General features: G+C 49.6%; 1 protein-coding gene across 2 annotated transcripts in view; it reads right to left on the reverse strand.

Moving 5' to 3' along the window:
* Window positions 1–217: 217 nt before the first annotated feature.
* LOC144169092 (potassium/sodium hyperpolarization-activated cyclic nucleotide-gated channel 2-like) overlaps window positions 218–18,725 on the reverse strand; it is a 132,533-nt gene continuing 114,025 nt past the window's right edge. Inside the window, exons 1-9 of one of the 2 annotated variants that reach the window (XM_077698101.1) lie at window positions 16,311–16,486; window positions 11,792–12,074; window positions 10,257–10,420; window positions 7,614–7,885; window positions 5,351–5,500; window positions 3,894–4,112; window positions 3,043–3,189; window positions 2,138–2,381; window positions 218–936 (exon numbers count right to left, since the gene is read on the reverse strand). In XM_077698101.1, the coding sequence (XP_077554227.1) occupies window positions 737–936; window positions 2,138–2,381; window positions 3,043–3,189; window positions 3,894–4,112; window positions 5,351–5,500; window positions 7,614–7,885; window positions 10,257–10,420; window positions 11,792–12,074; window positions 16,311–16,473 (1,842 nt within the window). In that variant the 5' untranslated portion in view covers window positions 16,474–16,486 and the 3' untranslated portion in view covers window positions 218–736. Of the gene's footprint in view, window positions 937–2,137; window positions 2,382–3,042; window positions 3,190–3,893; window positions 4,113–5,350; window positions 5,501–7,613; window positions 7,886–10,256; window positions 10,421–11,791; window positions 12,075–16,310; window positions 16,487–18,725 lie in introns of those variants that run through there. The other variant, XM_077698100.1, reaches the window with a different exon arrangement.

Below are 18,725 nucleotides of genomic sequence, written 5' to 3' on the forward strand. Positions count from 1 at the left end.
CCTACCACCCAGTTCAATTCACATTTCCCGCCTTCGCAGTGCTCGCGCACCCCCGGCCTGAGACTGCGGCAGCGGGAGTTCTGTTCTTTTTGTGCTTGCCTTTCCTCCTGCACGGGCCGGCGTTGCACTGCCACTTTTTTTCGCTTACTATCGTGAAAACCAACCCAAAGAGCGTTCCTAACTAAATAAAGCGGGCGCTGCCCGTTAATTACGTATATTTTGTATATTTTGCCTCAAATGTACCTGCAGTTTTCTTTGCGCTAAGCAACGCGGATATGTTTGACAAGCGCCAGCGGTTCACGAGTTTCGAACGCTTATGACTGTATAAACACCTTGGTTTTCGAAGCCTCTGGGTTACGTCGCGACGACAGCCGTTACGGTGGAACGCCGTGTGGCTCTACTTGGGTCTAACGAGCGAGCTACGACGACAAGGCGAGCCCCTAAAGGGCTGTGAACTAAAAGCACCTCTCATTTGCCAATGTGGCGGTGGCCACCGGGGCCTCTCCTAACCTTTGTTTCCTCCATAAGGCTATCACTCCTCTTCGAAGAGGCTATCAAATCCGAGTGACGGCTCCTACCCAACAAACCCTCGACGACATAGCCATATAAGAACATCTCGTTCATCTGTGGGAACTGACCCTGCCTAGCGATCAGAGTGAGCATTTCATCCTTAAGTGTGTGACACCATGCGTTAAGTATGTGACACCAGTGACGTTGTGTAGGAGAAGAGGAGGCCTCAGAGGTTGTCGCTGTCGGATGCGCGGAAGGCCGAGTTGTGCGCGATCCGCTGCGCGGCTGTGGCCTCGAGCGAGCTGCGCATGTGCGGGTACTGCAGCAGCACCTCGTTGAAGTTCTCCACCGAGAGAGAGAAGAGGTCGCAGTAGGTGTCCGCCACTACGCTCGCGTTTCTCGTCGTCTTGGTCAGCAGGCAGATCTCTGGGAAGACGGTAAAATAGCGAGGTCGTCGGGGGTGAGGTGACAGGAGTAGGTTGCTTCGGGATGCAGCAAAGCACCACTTGAAAGTTTCTAACTCAGACATTCAGGTAAATGATTTTTTTTAATCTCTTGCCTGAAAGGTTCAAGAAAAAGACGTTAGTTTTAGCTTGAACCTATTTTCCTTTTATTCCCATGCAACTCGTCGAGCTGTAGCTGTGTGGCATACTATGGCACTGAAAGCTACTTAGGTTCCAGATTTAAAAAGAAAGAAATGGGCTATTTGAACAAAAGCTTTTGTTGATTCAGCTAGCATTTTTCTAAGGCGTTGCGCTGCTGAGTCCAGCAGAGGCGGCCGCTTTGCAAATGGAGGCGAAACGCTAAAATGACTGCTAGTCGATATTCCGGCTCACGTCAACGGACCCCAGGACCTCCGCCACGGCATGCCTTATGATGCTTGGGCGCCCAAAACCCCCAAAATATCTCGAACAGGCACAGAGGCTTTCTGCGCTTTTACCAAAACAGAAATTGGCCTTTCCTCTCCATTCTGTCTTTTAGGTTTGTTCCTTAAATTTCAGGAACAAAGTACAGCCTGCGCTTTTCAGCGAGAATCGCAAAGGCTATTTCCAGATTTACATCCTACTACATTTACACCTACTATTGCATCTACTATTTACGTCCTAAAACAAAATTTGAGCGCAGATGTTGAGATGTTTAGATTTTGGGATATCTTAAAGCAAATAAATTGAGAGACATGCATGTACTCTGGCGCCATCTTTTAGCCACCGAGAACATACCTGCGATCATGCCATATCGTGTTTCGAATTTTTGTAACACTGGACGCGTTCCCCACACACTTACAAATGATGTCACCCGCGAATTAACTGCGGACCAGAGTGGCGTTCTACTCTGGCACCACCCCTTAGCAGGTCGCCGCTGTGAAGCGCGTCTCATGACACACTTCGCTTCCCTCTTTACGCTCACCTCACTGTCACCGTAATTCATTCAACTCTGCTCTCTGCGTTCTCTCTCTCTTTCATCCTCCCCCTTTCTCCTTACCCATCGTTCGATCGAGTACACCAACGCCGCTGAATGCGCGAACGGGCGCCTAGGAACTGCAAAAGCCTGTCATTTCCTGTGACAATGAGCGTACAACACAGTGCCTGCTAGCCTCGCCAGGTGCGATATGCACAGCTGCTCATACCTCCAAAGTAGCTTCCTTCGGAGAGCGTGCCCAGGAACTGTCCTCCGTCCAGGAGCAGCTTGACAGTGCCCGACTGGATGAAGTACATCTTGTGCCCCAGCGATCCCTGCTTGATGATGAGGTCACCCGGCTGGAAGAACTCGTAGCGCAGCCTGGTCACCAGGTCGCTCACGAAGCACGGGTCGGCGTCCGACAGGAACGGCACCGCGCGTATGGTGGCCCGGCAGTTGTGCTTCATCACGTCCTGAACATTTACGGTAAAATGATGTGGGCGTCGCATAAACTTAGGTGCATTTTAACTTTGAAATGGTCGGACAGTAAATTTGTTTCATTGTGCACCCAACATAACACTTACCCCCCAAAACCACCCATCTGTATTTTAAGTGACCCAGCTTTTATAAACGACAGCTTACCGTTTTACCAAAAGATGAATTATTGCAGTAAGCAGTAATTAACTGGCGACAGCATTGTATTTTACTGTTAACCTCACCTCATCCTGCTAGCGGCTTAACATTTCTTTGCAGATGCATGGCACTGATTAAAGAAAAAAAATCAATGAATCGCGATATCAGACCAATGTGTACGTTCTAACATTTGCCTTTTGAGCACCTATTATCGCAAAGGAATGCTGACGGGTGAAGTGCTTCTTCCATTTCATTACTCCAACCGGCGTAAAAGTGTACGGCATTTAAATTAGCTTCCCATTGTGCAGTTTCAAATCGCTATGAATGTAGTATGCCGGAGCGTCAACGTGAATCTTTGCTACAAATTGTAGATCACATGTTTATAGAGCTCTTGAGGTGTAGCAGCATGCATATCGAATTCACTGCTCGCGGCAATCCTAACGACAAAAAATCACGGCGGCCTATCACAACGAAAGACCAGGCTTCTTAAAATCAACCCACCTCTTTCAGTGGCTGCGAGAGCTGGGCCAAGATAGCGTCCTCGTCGAAAGACTTCCCCTCGTGCCGGTGCTCGAAGTAATTGCGCACGCGGAATCGGAGCTCCTTGGGCATGCGTCGGTACTGCATGTACTCCTCCACGCGCTCCATCTGCACGGCGTGGAAATCGAAAGAAACATCAGAACTTGGGGAGTGTCACTTTGGGGTAAGTGTTGATGAAATGAATACACGTTATCTATCGGAACCTTAGCAAGCTAGGAGTAGTTGCTGTGGTTGCTTAAAGCGTATTGCTAAGTTACAGCGGTGCGAGTGAACCAGCTGTGGGTACTATCAACGAAGTGCTGGTATACGTGTTAAAACGAAGGCGGAGTCACACTGCAGCTTCCATGCAAAAATTTTGCATCAAACTATTCCTATAATAAATCGACAGCAGTTTTAGTATTTCACTGCTTTTAAGCTTAGACTGCGCTTTGGAAACATTTCAGAGGTGTGGCGGGTACTTATTCAAGCGTATACCCAGTTGAATTTAGAATAAAAGCGCCCGTATTGAATGAAACTACACGGTGAGAAGAATTCACTGCAGCCGCGGCCTACCTTAATCACGAAAACTAACCAATCGATGCAAACAAGCGCATGGTTTGAGATTTGTACCAAATGCAAAATTTGTTCGATATCTTCATCAACTGGTAAAGCAGTGAGTCCGACAAATTTATTCAATTTATCAATCGTTCTTGCGGTACAATGCAATGACGTGTTGTAACCGCGGGACATGCACCGCTTGAACGTCTAGCCCAATCTCTCAGCTTAACCGTGGTACGAGCTTCAGGCATACACAGCACGCGTAGCTTCCGCACCTTCTCGCGGTGCTGCCGTTTGGTGTAGTCCAGGCTCTGTATGAGCGTAGTAGCGTGGCCGATGAGCAGCGCGTATCCCGTAGCTCCAGTGACCATGCCCAGAGTGACCAACCACATGTCCACCACCGTGGACGGCGCGTTCTGGCCGTACCCTATGGACAACATCTGGGAGAGCGCGTTGAACATGGACCAGGAATACTGCTCGAACAGCGGCCGGTGCTGTGTGAGAGGAGATCACGAGGAGGAATGGGGAAGGACAAAAAGTGAGGAGAAGACCATGAATGCCTCTGTGGACACTAAATTCATTTTACTCATTCTTTCCCAGGTAAATCTTACATATGCTGAACTGGGAGCAACTACAGATGCGCTATTTAATCGTGCTGTTGCATTGTTCTCTATGTAGTGTTGGACTCCGGAAGCAACTAAGAGGTTAACTGAGTGAACTATAGACTACGAAGGAAAATATAAAACGGCTAAGGGGTAAAATTCTGCGAACTGTACTAGCTAGATTTTAAAAGCATTCTTAGCGCATAAGGAAACATTTTTCCTGTAATTACAAAAAAATAAACATATCCTTGCCTTCCTTATAGAAATATAACCAGTCACAGAAGAGGCCACACTACGTGGTAATTGTTACCATGGGCACGTTAAGTGTATGACGAAGTGTCAAAAAGGATGCGTAAGAACTGTAAGGGCACATAATAAGGCACTATAAAGCGCAGTTTCTTATCTGGGTATAGCACAAGTTCACCATACTTCGCACATCCCTGCAGTGCTTTAACAGATGTTTCAGGCTATGTTCAGACTACGACGCAAAAGCAATATCGTGATCTATGAACGTAAAAAGGGGCAGTTCACGCAGTTCCGTTGGCTGAGACGTTATTACGACAGTTGCGGTAACAGTTTGAACCCGGCCTCAGTTAACAGAAAGTTAATTTACAAAAAGAGAAAAAGAAGGACAAAGGTCAGAAAACCGCCCTTCACTCCAACTATATACTCTGGTCATGGGATAATATCAAACGATACAAGGCGCATGCTGCTAAGAAATTAAGTTATTTTGTGGCTTTTAAGAAATATTTTCACAGCCACACAGAAGCTCACGAAAGCACAAGTAACTACTTACTTTAATCGCGCATTTTACAAGATAATGTAGCCAAAGTTTATACAGCACGGCTCGTTTCCGCGACGGTAGTCATCCTTCATCCCTCGAGATTTGCATGCTGTGTTTCAAAGTTTAGGTGCCCTACACGGTAAGGCGCAAAGTTCATGTTCTGCAAACAACGTGCTCAAATGTCTACAGCTGTTCCAAATAAGCTAGCAAATAAGGAAGCTAGCAAGAACCGACATTGGTGCTTTCGTACGATGGGCTTTAGCGTTATTCTATCAGTGACAGTGTACCTTCGCACGCATCGACCGAGCTGATACAGCGACTTTGCAGGGGGTGTAGGACTGCCTACCTGTATGCCGTCCTTGCTGACCCAGCTTCCCTCGGGAAATCCCTGCATCATGGCCACGAAGAACTGCAGGCAGCCATTCCAGTGGGCGATGAGCATCATCAGGCCCACCAAGTTCGCCAGGCTCAGGTACACCGCCGACGAGTACGCGAACTGGGCAAGGGAGGTGTACGAGGGCACATCACAAATGGGGGCGTGTGAAAAGGCCATAGGAATCTAGAAAGAAGCTTGGGAACTGCTTTACATCCGATCTGATGATGGCCTTTAGCCTGAGTGTTCCTTTCAGGAGGTAGCCAACACAGAATAACTTGTAAGGGCTACTTTGCACGTTGCCCGCTGTACGTGGCCTGCTTTAGACTGCGTTATCATCCTGGTGATCCTAGCTCTAAACAGGAGAAGGCCAACATGTGCCACCTGTTGCCTGCAAGTCTTTTTGAAGACTGTAGTCTTTCTTGAGCTACCTAAGGGCGAAAATTTTATGTCTGTCTGTCTATATGCCGGCTATACTTAGGTGGTACCGGTAGGCGACTATGCCTCTTTGCTCAGTGCCTGTCACATCATTCAGCCGGTTGGTGAAAAACCAGTTCTATAAATGCTTGAACCCGAAATACGCATAGGCAGTACCATTCCAAAATCTGAGGTCCATGGCTCTTCCACGTCCACATTACTGAGCGCAAGAGAGACCTGAGGCAAAATGTACGTACATAACCGAGAGTAACAGCGTTATTTTATTTGTGAAGGCATGTTGGATTCGTTGTTACGATATCAAATAAAAAAGTATTCGTTAAAAACGGTGCCGAGAAAGGGGGGATAAAAGCAAGCGCTGAAAGAAAAGATGTCCGGTCCAGCTGTTACAAGCTTGACACGAGCAAAATGACCAGATACGTGGACCTGAGAAGTGGGAACTTCGAAACTTTTAACTACATTGAGCAACCTTCTATAGCATTCATTCTGGCTAAAGCGAGAGTGGAAGAAAAAGAGGAGACAGATGTGCGCTGCAAGGGCAGCAAAGTAATAATTTCTTCCGATGACTCAGAAGCTAAGCAAGTACAAACAAGGTCAATTTTTCCTCGTGTGTGCGTCACCTTCCTCGCATATAACAATTTAACGGATATTTTTAGAGCAACTGACTTTGCAGTGGCCTTCAATGGCTTTTAACTGTCTTAGACTGACTTTGCCCCATGCCGACCTCCAAGGGCTCATGAATGCCATTTGAATTGAAAAAAAAAACACGCAACTTCCAGCATGCTTCTGGATAGGGATTTCCGTTAACGGTTTTTCGTCTGAGACAGGACCTCCACGTTTAAGTCGGGACACGTGCGTTTACGTTCCCACAAATTCAAGCGCACAACAGTTTGACTAGGATCATCGGTGAAACAAACTTTGATCTGCCCTGAACACAAAAATTTCTCCTTATGCCTATCTTAAGTCCGGCTGAGACAGCACAATCGTCCCGTGGTCTCCTGGAATGATGGACTACTTCCACATCCTAAGGCGTTCTTCAATCTCACTGTCGTTCTCCCTACGATAATTTTGCCGGTGATATTGCCATCATACCGGCATTTCATTCTCTGGCAGGTGAGCTGGTGTGGACCCCAGCCCACACGGGTGTGGGAGGGAACGAGGCAGCACACAGGCGCTCGAGAGCTCACCTTCCGAGCGGGTCTTAGCCTTGAACCCTTTCATGGAGCCCTGTCTGCTCGAGATCGGCTCCTTTCCTTTCGTGAGATTACGTCTCATTAACGCCGCACTCGCCGTCTACTGCCCCCTGCACACCCGGCGCTCTCTCGCACCGAAGAACGCCTATGGCGCTTAGTGCGAACGTACACTCTTCCTTGCCTCTCCCGCCTGCACCGCATGTACCCCGGTCTGTACTCTTCACCCCACTTCCCCGCTTGTGGGGTGGTCCAAGCCATGGATCACCTCCTCTGGCAATGCCCCCACAACCCATTCCCCCCATATCGAGACAGTGGGCACTGGATGAGGGCGTTGGGCAGCTCGAATTAGGCGGCGCAAGATGCCATAGTCGTCCGGGCTGCCAAAGTCACCGGGGACCTTCCTCCCTCGGTCCCCACTCCTCCCCCAAATTAGCCCTTACGACAATAAAAGTTTTGCCTCTCTCTCTCTTTGTCTCTGATTCTCTTGCTCGGCTATTTGAATGTGCCATCGAGAAGTAAAGGCCTATATAAATTACCGCCTCTCATATACACCATCGAGAAATAAGGGTCTATATAAATTAGCGCCTCTCATATACACGCATACTCACCGAGTGTTCTTGCAGGCTGCTGAGGTACCTGCATAGCCTGGACAGCCTGAGCAGCTTGAGGAGGCCGAGCAGCTTGGCCAGGTGCAGCAAGCGGATGGCCGACAGAGCGTCGGGCCTGCGCCAGCCGTCGAACGCGCCGTCCACCAGGAAGCAGATGTAGTCGAACGGCACTGTGCTCAGGAAGTCCAGCAGAAACCACGTGCGCAGGTAGTGCCGAGCAATGTACGCCGGGTCTAGGTTCACGCGCTCCACGCCCTCGGTCGTTATCACGCCTGCGTGTCATTCGACGGGGTAGAACCGTGGGATTTATTTTGTCAATGGCGGTCGTGTTCATCAACAGAACATTTTGTGAGATGAGAAACTGTTTGTGCCCGCCGCAATGGCTCACTGGCTAAGACATTGTGTTGTGCTGCTGAGCCCGAAGACGCGGGTTTCATGCCGGCCGATGTTGCTGCTTTTCAAGCGGAGTGGAAAAGCGAAAACTACCGTGCGTCTGCATTTCGGCGCATGTTATAAAGGATTCCCAGGTAGTCAACGTTAATCCTGAGCCCTCCACTAAGCACGACTCATAGCCCAAGTGTAGTTTCGGGGCGTTAAACAAGAAACTTTTTTTAACGTCTTTATTTCTGCATTGTACAAGTTGTAAACCTTGAGACAGAAATAGGGGATTTATGGTGGAGGGGGAGGGGGGCGGCTGTCCACGTCTTCAAGGTGGGGTGGTCCCGAGGTCGGCTCTGCAAAGAAACGGCCGGTTCCTTTCTCGTCCTTAAAATATTGAATAAAAGCCCGCCAGAGCCGGAGTGCGTCCGATGGTCCAACGTGCGATGGTGGATCGATCCACTCCTGGAGGGTACCAAGTCGGCGTACGCCGAGAGACTGAAGTTCAGTCTCCCGAACCGCGGTAAAGGCAGGGCAATGCCACAAAAGATGTTCAGTCATGCCTCTTGCGGGGCATAACGGGCACTTTGGGGTCACGTATGAGCGCGGGTTGATGAGGTGTAGCCGCGCTGGGGACAGAAGTTGGCCAGTCTGGGCTCGGCGAAGAATTACCGCCTCCATCCTTCGAAGAGTGCTGGGTGGTCGTCGATATTTTTCCTCGGGGTTCGGCAAGTGCCGGAGAATGCTGCGGCGATAGCATTGAGCACAATGCCATGTCTCGGCCTTATCCATTAGAGGCGACGGTGGGTGTGCAACATCGGCAATGGCCGAAGAAGCGGAAACGACAGCGCATCCAGGCAAAGGTGCGGAAAGAGCTGCAGCGCGCGCTGCCTGGTGTGCCTTTTCGTTCCCAGTAATTCCCTCACGCGCAGGAATCCATTTGATGGCTATGCTGTAGCCTTCCTTCCGTAGACGACGGGCTTCTTTCAGAATTATATTAAGAACGGAGTAGTCCGCTCCCCCTGCACGGCAGGCGGTGTACGCTCCTTGCGAGTCGGTGTAAATATAATAGGTGCGAGATGACGGATCCCGCCTTTCCACTATTCGAGTAATCGCAAGGCGTATGGCGATGAGCTCAAGATTGGTGACCGTGTGTTCCTCGGTGAGCCGTTGAACTACAGTCGTGTCTCTCAGAACCGTGGCAAGCTATTGTGTGGCTCCATGTCATAAAGAAATATACGGGTATGCACTTCCATTAAGTGCATTTTGGAAGGCCGGTGGTTTTTCTTAGTCCGTAAGATATATTTCCGCCTATAATTTTTTATCCTTTGGCATGAAAAGGCCAACAAGCATGATCAACTGCGTAGGCCGGTTGATCCGTTCTTACGCACCTACTTTCAGTAGAAGATACGAACTACGTAGGCACCTAGGAAGTAAAAAGTAGGTGGGTTCCTAGGAGGTATCAAGCTACCTCGGGAAGAAGCGACTAGTTCACCCTCTCCCTTGCGCCATTCCTGCTAACTCGCCTCCTTGCAGTTATGTCAAAACCGGTATCACTGTCCTCCACAACAAAGTTGCAGCATCATGCAGGCGCTGTTCCAAGACGCAGTGTATGTTCCACTGCATTAGTCTTTTCCATCCAAGCTACACAGCCCGTTACGCGTGATTTTATGCGAAATATACTTTTGGTGGCAAGAGATGCTGTAAAGACATTGGGAGATGATAATACAGCTTGGGTATTAACGTATGACTTTTATTCTCACAGAGAGAAACAATTGCGCTAAATGACTGACATGCGTAGCTACTCCTACAGCGCACCAGATTTTCAAACACGTGCAGTTTCGTGTTTTCTATCTTTCAAAAAGCGGCTGAATTATTCATTTCATTCGCGCTCTCAAAACACAAAACCGACGTATTGTGAAAAAAAGAAACACTTCGCGAGCCTCACCCTGTGAAAATGTTGGCGCAACCGTGGCTGTTTCACTCGTGACCCGTGGTTTACCTGTGCTTCACAACATTTTGTTTTGCTTTCACCGAAGCGCACGTTATTTTCATCACAGGCTTCTTTTTATAATGTTACGAGCCGCTGCTTCTCCAAAGCTTTTTTTTTTTATTGCGCCATTTTGCCCCAGGGCATCAAAGTAATCAGAAAAAAACCAAAGTGGCTTCTGTTCACCACAGTTCCTTTTATAATTTACTCCCCCCCCCCCCTTTCCGCGGACAGCAGATATGCGGACGTCATACGGGCACGAGACATGTGTTTACCGGTGCGGAAGTTGAAGACGATGTCCACGAAGAAGATGGAGTCGGAGGCCAAGTGAAACGCCATCCAGTACGGGTCACCCGGGTCGCTGAAGAAGGCAACGTCCACGGGGATGAGCACCAGGTTCGCCACTAACAGCAAGGTCAGGCTAAGGTCCCAGTACATCCTGCGCGGTGGAGGCGCAAATAGGTATGCACGAATGAGTGCAAATAAATGAATGCATTATTGACTGCCAAACTTCTGTCTACCCCTCTTACCGCCAACCCAGTACCGGCAATTTCCTTCTGCAAATACGGGATGCCTGCATTTAATTCATTGCCGCCCCCCCCCCCTTTTTTTTACACCCCTTCGCCACGCCATTACAAGAATGAACACGACGAGAACAAATTCACCCAATGTCCTGCACTTAAGGTTCCACCCACAAAATGCAGCATAGAGGGCTTGCGTTTTTCGTGTATTTGAGGAGCGCACAGCTCCGAAAAGTTGTGCCCTAGCACTACATAAATCTTTGACTCGTTTCGCTTTTGTAGTTCAGCAATAATTGAAAACCACAACGTTGTTGTATTACAGAGTACTATACAAAATATGATTCACCACGCGTTCCCGTAGTGTTGTAAAAAAAGCCATTGAACGCGCTTGGTAACCCGTATAGTGTAGCGCTTAGTTTAGTGTACAATTGCTATTTCATATATTTGCAGCAAGAGTAAAAGAACTGGCACCATTAAAAAGATTTTGTAGGCGAGGGGAACCGTTCGGTGAGCAACCAATAGAATCCCACATGTGTCTGTCCGTCTTCGTGCGTATGCACCGCGTGCCGTATCAAAAGTCGTGTGCAGCTTTCCGGCTCATCGCAATTGTTTCAGATGTAATTACTCTGCAGTTATTTAGCGTAATTTAAAATGTTTTGGCACTGTTGAAGTTTAGGGTGGCAGCGTGCATTGTGCGGAGTTTGAAGTTCTCCGCTTAACTCTACTACGTTCCAGAGCCAAGGAAACTATCCCATTGAAATGTATGGGCGGTACCCTTTGACAGCGAGTAAGGAAACAACCATTTAGAGTTCTTGAAAATTCTTTCATAGTGTTCATGACCAAGTCGACTCACTCCTCCATGCGAAATACTACTTTCCTGCAGTGTTTCCACTGGGTTTCTGAGAATTCAGAATTTTGAGCGAGAAAGCTGAGGATGTGCTCCTCTGTTGGTCTGCTCCGGGTGACTATTTGGCCGCTGGGCACATATGTGTGCGTCTCAAAACCAACACAGGTTCTCTGCTCTTGGTGCTGAATGGTCGCGGTGTCCTTGCACCATTTTACAGCAGCCCAATAGCTTGCAGCAGCCGCCCTTGTACACCGTACGACTTGCTCCACTCGCGTCCCCATACACTAGGAAAGTCATTCCCACTCGCTTGGTGAACACAATTTGGCTCCTTCTTTGACAGTACATCCGTGTCGAACGTGGCTGAGCTATTCATGAACTTCGCAGGTCGAATATTGACTGCGGATTTTTGTTACCGGCGTGTTAAAGCTTGTCTTTTCCGTACCTGAACACGCTGCAAGGGTGAATGACGTAGTGGCCGGACGACTCCTGGCGAATGCGCTCCCGGTTCAGTTCCTCGGTGCTGCTGAAGAAGCTGGCGTTGCGGGGCCTCCGCGCAGGTAGACACACGGAACACGGGTCGCAGTAGTTGCTCCAACACCGGCCCCGCTTGGACGCCTCTCCTCGGCACTCGTCCTGCTGAGACCCGTGCTCGGGATTCGCGAGGACGACTGCGCTGTGCTGCGACGATGGAAGCTTCCCGTTGGCCGCGGCGTGGACAGGTTCCACTGCGGAAGTGTAGAGGTGAATTGGCACCGCGTTTGCAAACACGCGGCTCTACAGAGCTTTAAAACTGTTCCTGTACAGCACGCAACAGCCAGTGAGTGGTTTGGCTTCTGTGTACAGCTACATGCAAGCCTGCATGGTGCATAAAGTTACGCGGAGATTTCACTTCAGGATCCTTTTGCGCAGTTGCTATGATCATCACCAGCCTATCTACGCCCACTGCAGGGCAAAGGCATCTCTCATTAATCTCCAATTATCCCGGTCCTGTGCTAACTGGGGCGAATTTATAACCACACTAAGTTGAATATAGCTGTATGTACAAAAACTCCAAGCTTCTATGTCAGCTCCCCTTCCCTATAAAGATATGTACTACGGATCGGCAAATATTTGGCTCAATCATATATTCGATTAAATAGTCCCTCGATTAGGTATATTCGCTTAGTTATTTGACTGCTCGAGCATTAGTCTTAAACAATGGCCAAGAATTACACGGTAATTCATCAATAAAAACGCGATAAGTGTTGACACCCTTCAAAATAGGCCGTGTTCTAAGAAACATGCTGGAAAACAACGGCTTTTTCAGGTATGGACGCAGTGTATTAAATTATTCCATGCAGAGAATATTTTACGACGCAGCCCTTTCTCTCCCGATCGTGGGCTGAGCCGCGTCGCCGTCGTCGTGATCGAGCGAACGATGGCAAGACCGACGAGTTAAAAAAAAGCTAACGATGAAAGAAAGCAAAGGAGGAGAGTTTCACGACATTAGGGGGGGGGGGGGGGGGGTAGCCGTGGCGGCGCGAGCCAGCGCTCTCCGAAAGTGTGCGGTGGGGGAGCGGAGCGGAGGGGCAGTACGCTGTGCCCGCACGAGGCGCTCGACGGCGCGACGCTTGGCGTTCGCTTAAGACGCAGTTCGCGTTCCCTTCCGGGCACGCACTTCACGCCGCCGACGTAGAGGCTCATCATCGCTGCCGTCGAGAGAACCCACGAGTGAATGCTGCCTAAGAGCACGGCTGCTGCGCCCAAATATCGCCTGAGGGAGTATCGTAATCGCCAGCCAATTTTTTAGTCTAGGCAGCTCGGTGAACTGCTTGGCCGCTGACTGTGGCTTAATGGTGGTGATCAGTCAATAATAATCCCGATCACGACTACAAATTTCAACCTTGACATTATTACAATATACATGATGCAGCGCAGCACGGCAGAAGGGACGTTTTATGGCTTTTCAAAGCGAAAGCTTTAAATTGCCTTCGAGCGAAGAAGCGGGCGTTGGCGGTGTCTGGTGGGGAGGGGGGGGGGGGCGGGGGGAGGGGGGGGGGGGGGTTACGGCTCCTAAATTCCCACCGCATTTCATAGCGCGAGCCTGTTTCTAACAATAGCCCGCGCCTCTGTTGCTTACGCAACTCCCGGGCATGCGCAGATAGTGTGCAGCGGCCACGATTCAGCGACCGGCGGCAGCTTCACGGGCCTGCCGCTTTGCTTGGCCGTCCACCCTACAGACCCCCGTAAAAGCAAAGCGAACGGAAGAACGAAACCGATCAGCGGCGCTCCATATATGGCGCTAACGCTTTCACAATTGCGAGTCATTATATGTGCTCAGGTGTCCTCTGAGTTTTACATTAAAGCTGTGTATAACTAGGCGAATAATCTCCTTGTAGCCAGGAGAGCCCTCCGCAGGAACCAGTGTGCATGTGCGAAAAAATAACGAGTTGAAGAGGGGTTAAGAGCAAGAAAACGGGAATGTTGGTGTCTTTTAGCTCGGAGTAACGCGTTTTGGGGACATACGGGCACTTCACAGCGCCACCGTGGAGGGTACACGCTCTACGTGTGAGGGAGCAAAGGGAGAGGGCAAGTCGTGTACGCAGAACGGCGCCGCGAATAGCGCACGAGTCCACCCGACGCAGGCGTGCTGCCAGCGCAGGCGTCAACGTCAGGCGACCCTGAATTCCGTCCATGGTCTTTTTGCGAAGCCCCGTGGGCGGCGTTTAAATAAACATTGCCATAAACCCAAGCGAGAGATGTCATTCCTTCCTCGGTATATGGGGTGCGTAAGTTGACACATAATAGGCTGAAACAATTCAGAAACACTTTAATATACCCCCGAAATAAGCCCTGGGATATACGCTGTGGCCGCCCCTTTTTAACTTCGCTGATCGATCATCTCTACAAGGTGGAAGGGCCGAACATTTCTAACAGCGAAGCTGTTGTCGCTGGCCGTAATGTGTGTAGTGTGCGGCTTCATCAAAAATATTGCGTCATAGTTACTCTTGCCGTTTACCGTGCACGTGATTCACGATTTAAGAGGAGCGCCCGGCGTCAGCCAGGCTTGCGCTTGGCGCTCGCAAAAAATATCATGAATTCAGTTCAGGTGCGTCCGCGCCTCAAGGGGGGAGCACAAGTCAGCTCGCGCTACAGACGCCCAGTTCGCTAAGCCAAAGTTGCCTCCTGTTCTAGCGCGTGCTGACGCTTTCTACTTTGGGGAAAATGGGAAAGCCTGCGGACAAACCGATCCGGGCCCGCCAGTCATGCATGAGGAAGACGACGATATACATGGATATGACGATGACTACTACTACCACAGTGTAAAGCGACGAGGGAACATGTAAATAAACAATTTCAAGCCTAATGCAGTGCGTAGTAGTGTGTCCTTAACATAGAAATAAATCCTCCAGATTCGCTAAATTTTTAAGCCTAGCGCGATTTCGTGCAAGCTTCGGTAATTTTTTTTTCGGGCTCTTTTTTTTTTTTTTTTTGCGCTGGCGGATAATGTCGGCGTTCAATCATCCCAACTAGCCCAAACCTTCAAATAGAATTTGATTTTTTTTTTAGTCTTGATTATGCGGTTTAACGCGCCGACGCTACATAGGCGATGAGGCGCGCCGTAGTGGAGTGCTCCGGACCAGTTTTGAGCACTTGGGAATCTTTAACGTGCGCCGAAATCTCGCGCACACGGTTGTTTTCGCTTTTCACCTCCATTAGAAAAGGGGCTGCCGCGGACGGGAATCGAACCCGAGTCCTCGTGCTCAGCAGCACAATGCCTTAGCCACTGAGCCACCGGGAGGGTATCAAACAATTTCGGCTGCCGCACAGTAATTTATGTAACTGCAGTGGCGGTCTCCAGAAATATACGCTTGCACTAGTTTTAAATCCCTACGTTATCATCTTTTCTTGGATCATTTGCTGCGAACTATGTTCTCTTCTTAGTAGTTGTGGCCTATATACGCTGAAGTCTGAGGAGTGCCCACTATTCAATGTCACCGATGCTTCTGGTTGCGATACGATCAATTTCTGTTCCATTCCCAACAGTCGGTTCGTAGGGACAACTTCTGGGATTTTGAATTTGCTTTTCAGTGTCTGCGAGTACAGCCCTGCGCATTATCCCTATTCACCAAATGGGGTCGAAGATTCGAAAAATATACAATCGCGCTGCCATGAAGCGCTCCCACAGCGACTTCTAAAACTTTGAACTTCTTCACGGCCGCATTACCGCAGTCTCTCAGGATTGGTCGCCGATTTTACCAATTATATACTGCCAGCTCCTAAGCTGATTTAAGCTGATTTAGTGATTCTAATTTAGTGATGCCGTAAGCTGATTTAGTGATTCTGTTGAGCCCATGCTTTGGAATACATAGCATCTCATCTCTTGAGTTCACCCCGACTCCTTTGGGTGGTAAAACGGGAACTCAAGAAATACGTTGACTATGTGGTCTTTTAATAAAGCTGGTTCTTGATACCGCAAGGCGCATTCGTAATTAATTTTAACTTTGGCAGGACATAAGCCCGCTAGCCGCAATGTAGGTCATATGATAATCTAGGAGGAGATGTAACCGGTATAAATGTAAAAGAGACGCGACAGTTACCCATATTAATTTAACAAAAATATTTAAATGGGCGTTACGGTTTGCACGCAGTAGGGCCGTGATTCAGAGGGAAAGTTTCACTCAAATTACCCTCCCCACTGCCAGATGATGTGCCGCTGACATAAAGCGCAGAGGACGCGAGTAGGATTCTGCGCCTTGGCATTTGGAGTAAATAAAACATCGTGAGGAAACCGTGAAAATCATCTGGGAACAAAAGCAACTTTCCTGACTTCCCCTTCCCCCACTTGACGTAGAGTCTTCCTGCCACAATAAATGCTACCTCCTCCTCCTCCTCTTTTCACATCCAATGGCTCTGCCTGCAGTCGGGTCAACTCGAGACCAACAAGAACCTCCAACTAATCACCGAATGAGGGCACTTACAGCGTCCATACTCCCGCGGAGAGCAGTGTGAAGGTCGGTCCCACATGCACGAAAAAGGCCACTGACTCTGAACACCGGCATTTCTGCGATCGCCGATCACTTGGTACAGCGGTACATCTTCCGCGTTCGCGAAGGGCAGCATGTGGTGCTTACTGCTGTCCATGTTCGCTCTGAGCAGCAGCTGGACAGGAGACCGAGTGAACGCGAGCTGCGCGAGTCACTCAGCCTTATGGGGATTTCCTACACGTGAACAGCTGCGTACGATCCCCGACCAGATGACCCCCCGAGTCGCATTCTTCGAACGTCGCTCATAGCACTGTCCTGCTCTTGCGCAATCACACCCTCGTCAGGGTTAGCCCGCCTGTCAAGCCAATGCAGATGCCGGCCAGCCCAGCGTTCCTATCGAACCGTGCCTTCCCCGACAGTTTTTGATAGCAGAGCATGAGTCAGCCCATCGGTGTTTCAGACGACAAGTATGGAGCGTACGCGCTTTTACCGGTATTTTTACACCTTCCCTCCTTTAGTGTTTAACAGCCAATCAGGCTCACAAGCGCATACCGCAGTGACACGTGCCCGGCCGCCCTCACGTGGACATCTCCTGCAGATATGCCGTTTCCGTAAAGCATGCCAGCCTGTCAAGCCGCACATGTGCTCTCCATGTAATTTCTAGGAAACTGAGGCCAAGGGCAACCGATAATGAACAGGCTTCCCTTTTTATGAAGCATTCGCAAGGCCTGTCACGATACGTATACGCGCATTTGACTGTCCCAAGAACCTGTCTTACTATTATCCCGTGGAATACAATTCGTTTTGAAGGAGTCTTGAAACAGCTAGATACAGCTACAGATATTGAAGACGATAGTCTTTATTGGGCTTCTCAAAGGCGAAAATTTTTATCTGTCTGCGTCTCTGTTTTTCTGTTTGTCTGTCTGTCTGTCCCTCGATTCAGTTGCCCAAACAAAGTTGGAAGAACTGATGATGTTGATTATGATGATTATGATATGCTTTTATGGCGCAAGGCAGACTATGGGCAAACAGCGCTAAAAAAGGTTTTTATTTTGAATGAGTGGTGTAAACACTACTTACAAGTGGAAACAATTTGTGACGAGAAGTTTATATAGGCAAAACATTTTCAATCTAATAAATCTAGAGTGACGCTCCATAGTTTTCAACATTGTTCAGAAAAAAAAATAAAATATTAGGCTGAATCGAGGAAGAACATCAATACATAAATGCCGTTTGCCGTGTTCTTTTAATAAAAGTTGATGTATGTTCAATTTTTGCGAGGGCAAGTTTTAAAAGACGCGTTTGAAATAATGTTTCAATCACCCGACGCAAACAAGGCTGGCGCCCGAGCCCCGTTCTTGTGGCGCGGGCGCCAAGCCCCGATGGCCCCACCAGAGTGCGTGCGAGGTGTGCGAAAGAGTCAATTTTTTTTTAATTGCGAAAGTTTTCTCTGCAGCATAAAACGGTGAACACCGCAAACAAGACAGGAGGGGAACAGTATGAGATATGGTCGATTGAGAGAGAGAGAGAGAAATGACCTTTATAAATTCGTCCTGCGAGAAAGGTGTGGGTCAGGCCACGCAGGGCTTCGCCGCACCTCGTCTAACTACCTGCGCTAGGTAGCGGGCGGAGCCCGAGGCGTCGTGCCCGGCCGGCCGCGCGGGTTACTCGGATCGCCCCCGCCGTCGCCGTCCGCTCGACCCCCGCGGGGGCCGGGAGGCGAGGGGCGCTGGCTTTCCTTTCGCCGTTGCAGCGCCAGAGCTGCCTCGAGCCGCTGGACGGCCCTGAGCTGGTTGCCGTGCTCCGGGGAGCCGATCAACTCGCGAATGTCCGGCGGGAGGCGGTCGCCTCCGTCGCGCGCGAGACAGGATAGGGAGTTATGTGGCAGAGACGGCATAAGACGGTCGCTTTCGACGATATTTGTAGCGACGCGAGAGATGCGCGGCCAATTTTTAATTCTAGGTGCAGAAGATTTGTACATGCCTTCTGCGAGCAGTGGGAAGAGAGACTGAGAGTGAGAGAATGCTGATCTTGTCTTCAGTGTAAGAAGTTGGTGTCGTTGGTATCAGTTCAGCGACGACCGAGGCGGCCACTTCTCTCCATAGTGCTTCTCCAGTGCTTCTCTCCACTGCTAAGCTGTGGCGCTTCGAGGTTATGGATTTCGGGTGCACGCCCTCATTATGTGGGATAGAGAGGCTGAGGCTGCGCGGAGGGTGCAGTTCGAAGATGGGGATTGTGCTGTGTGGATCATGGGCAGGCGGGTCGGGTGTGGACATCTATTTGTTAGTATTAGACTCCCTTATAGCTCAGGAGGCTGTCTCTGGCCGACCTTGCCTCGTGGGTCCGGGTCAAGCGCCACTCGAGCTCGGAGGGTGAGATCTCGAGCCTGAGAAGGTGTGGTTTTGATCC

The sequence above is a fragment of the Haemaphysalis longicornis genome, unplaced genomic scaffold, assembly GCF_048455015.1.
Source record: "Haemaphysalis longicornis isolate Haplotype H1 unplaced genomic scaffold, Haemaphysalis longicornis Haplotype H1 scaffold_2, whole genome shotgun sequence".
In the NCBI taxonomy this organism is placed as follows: Eukaryota; Metazoa; Arthropoda; class Arachnida; order Ixodida; family Ixodidae; genus Haemaphysalis; species Haemaphysalis longicornis.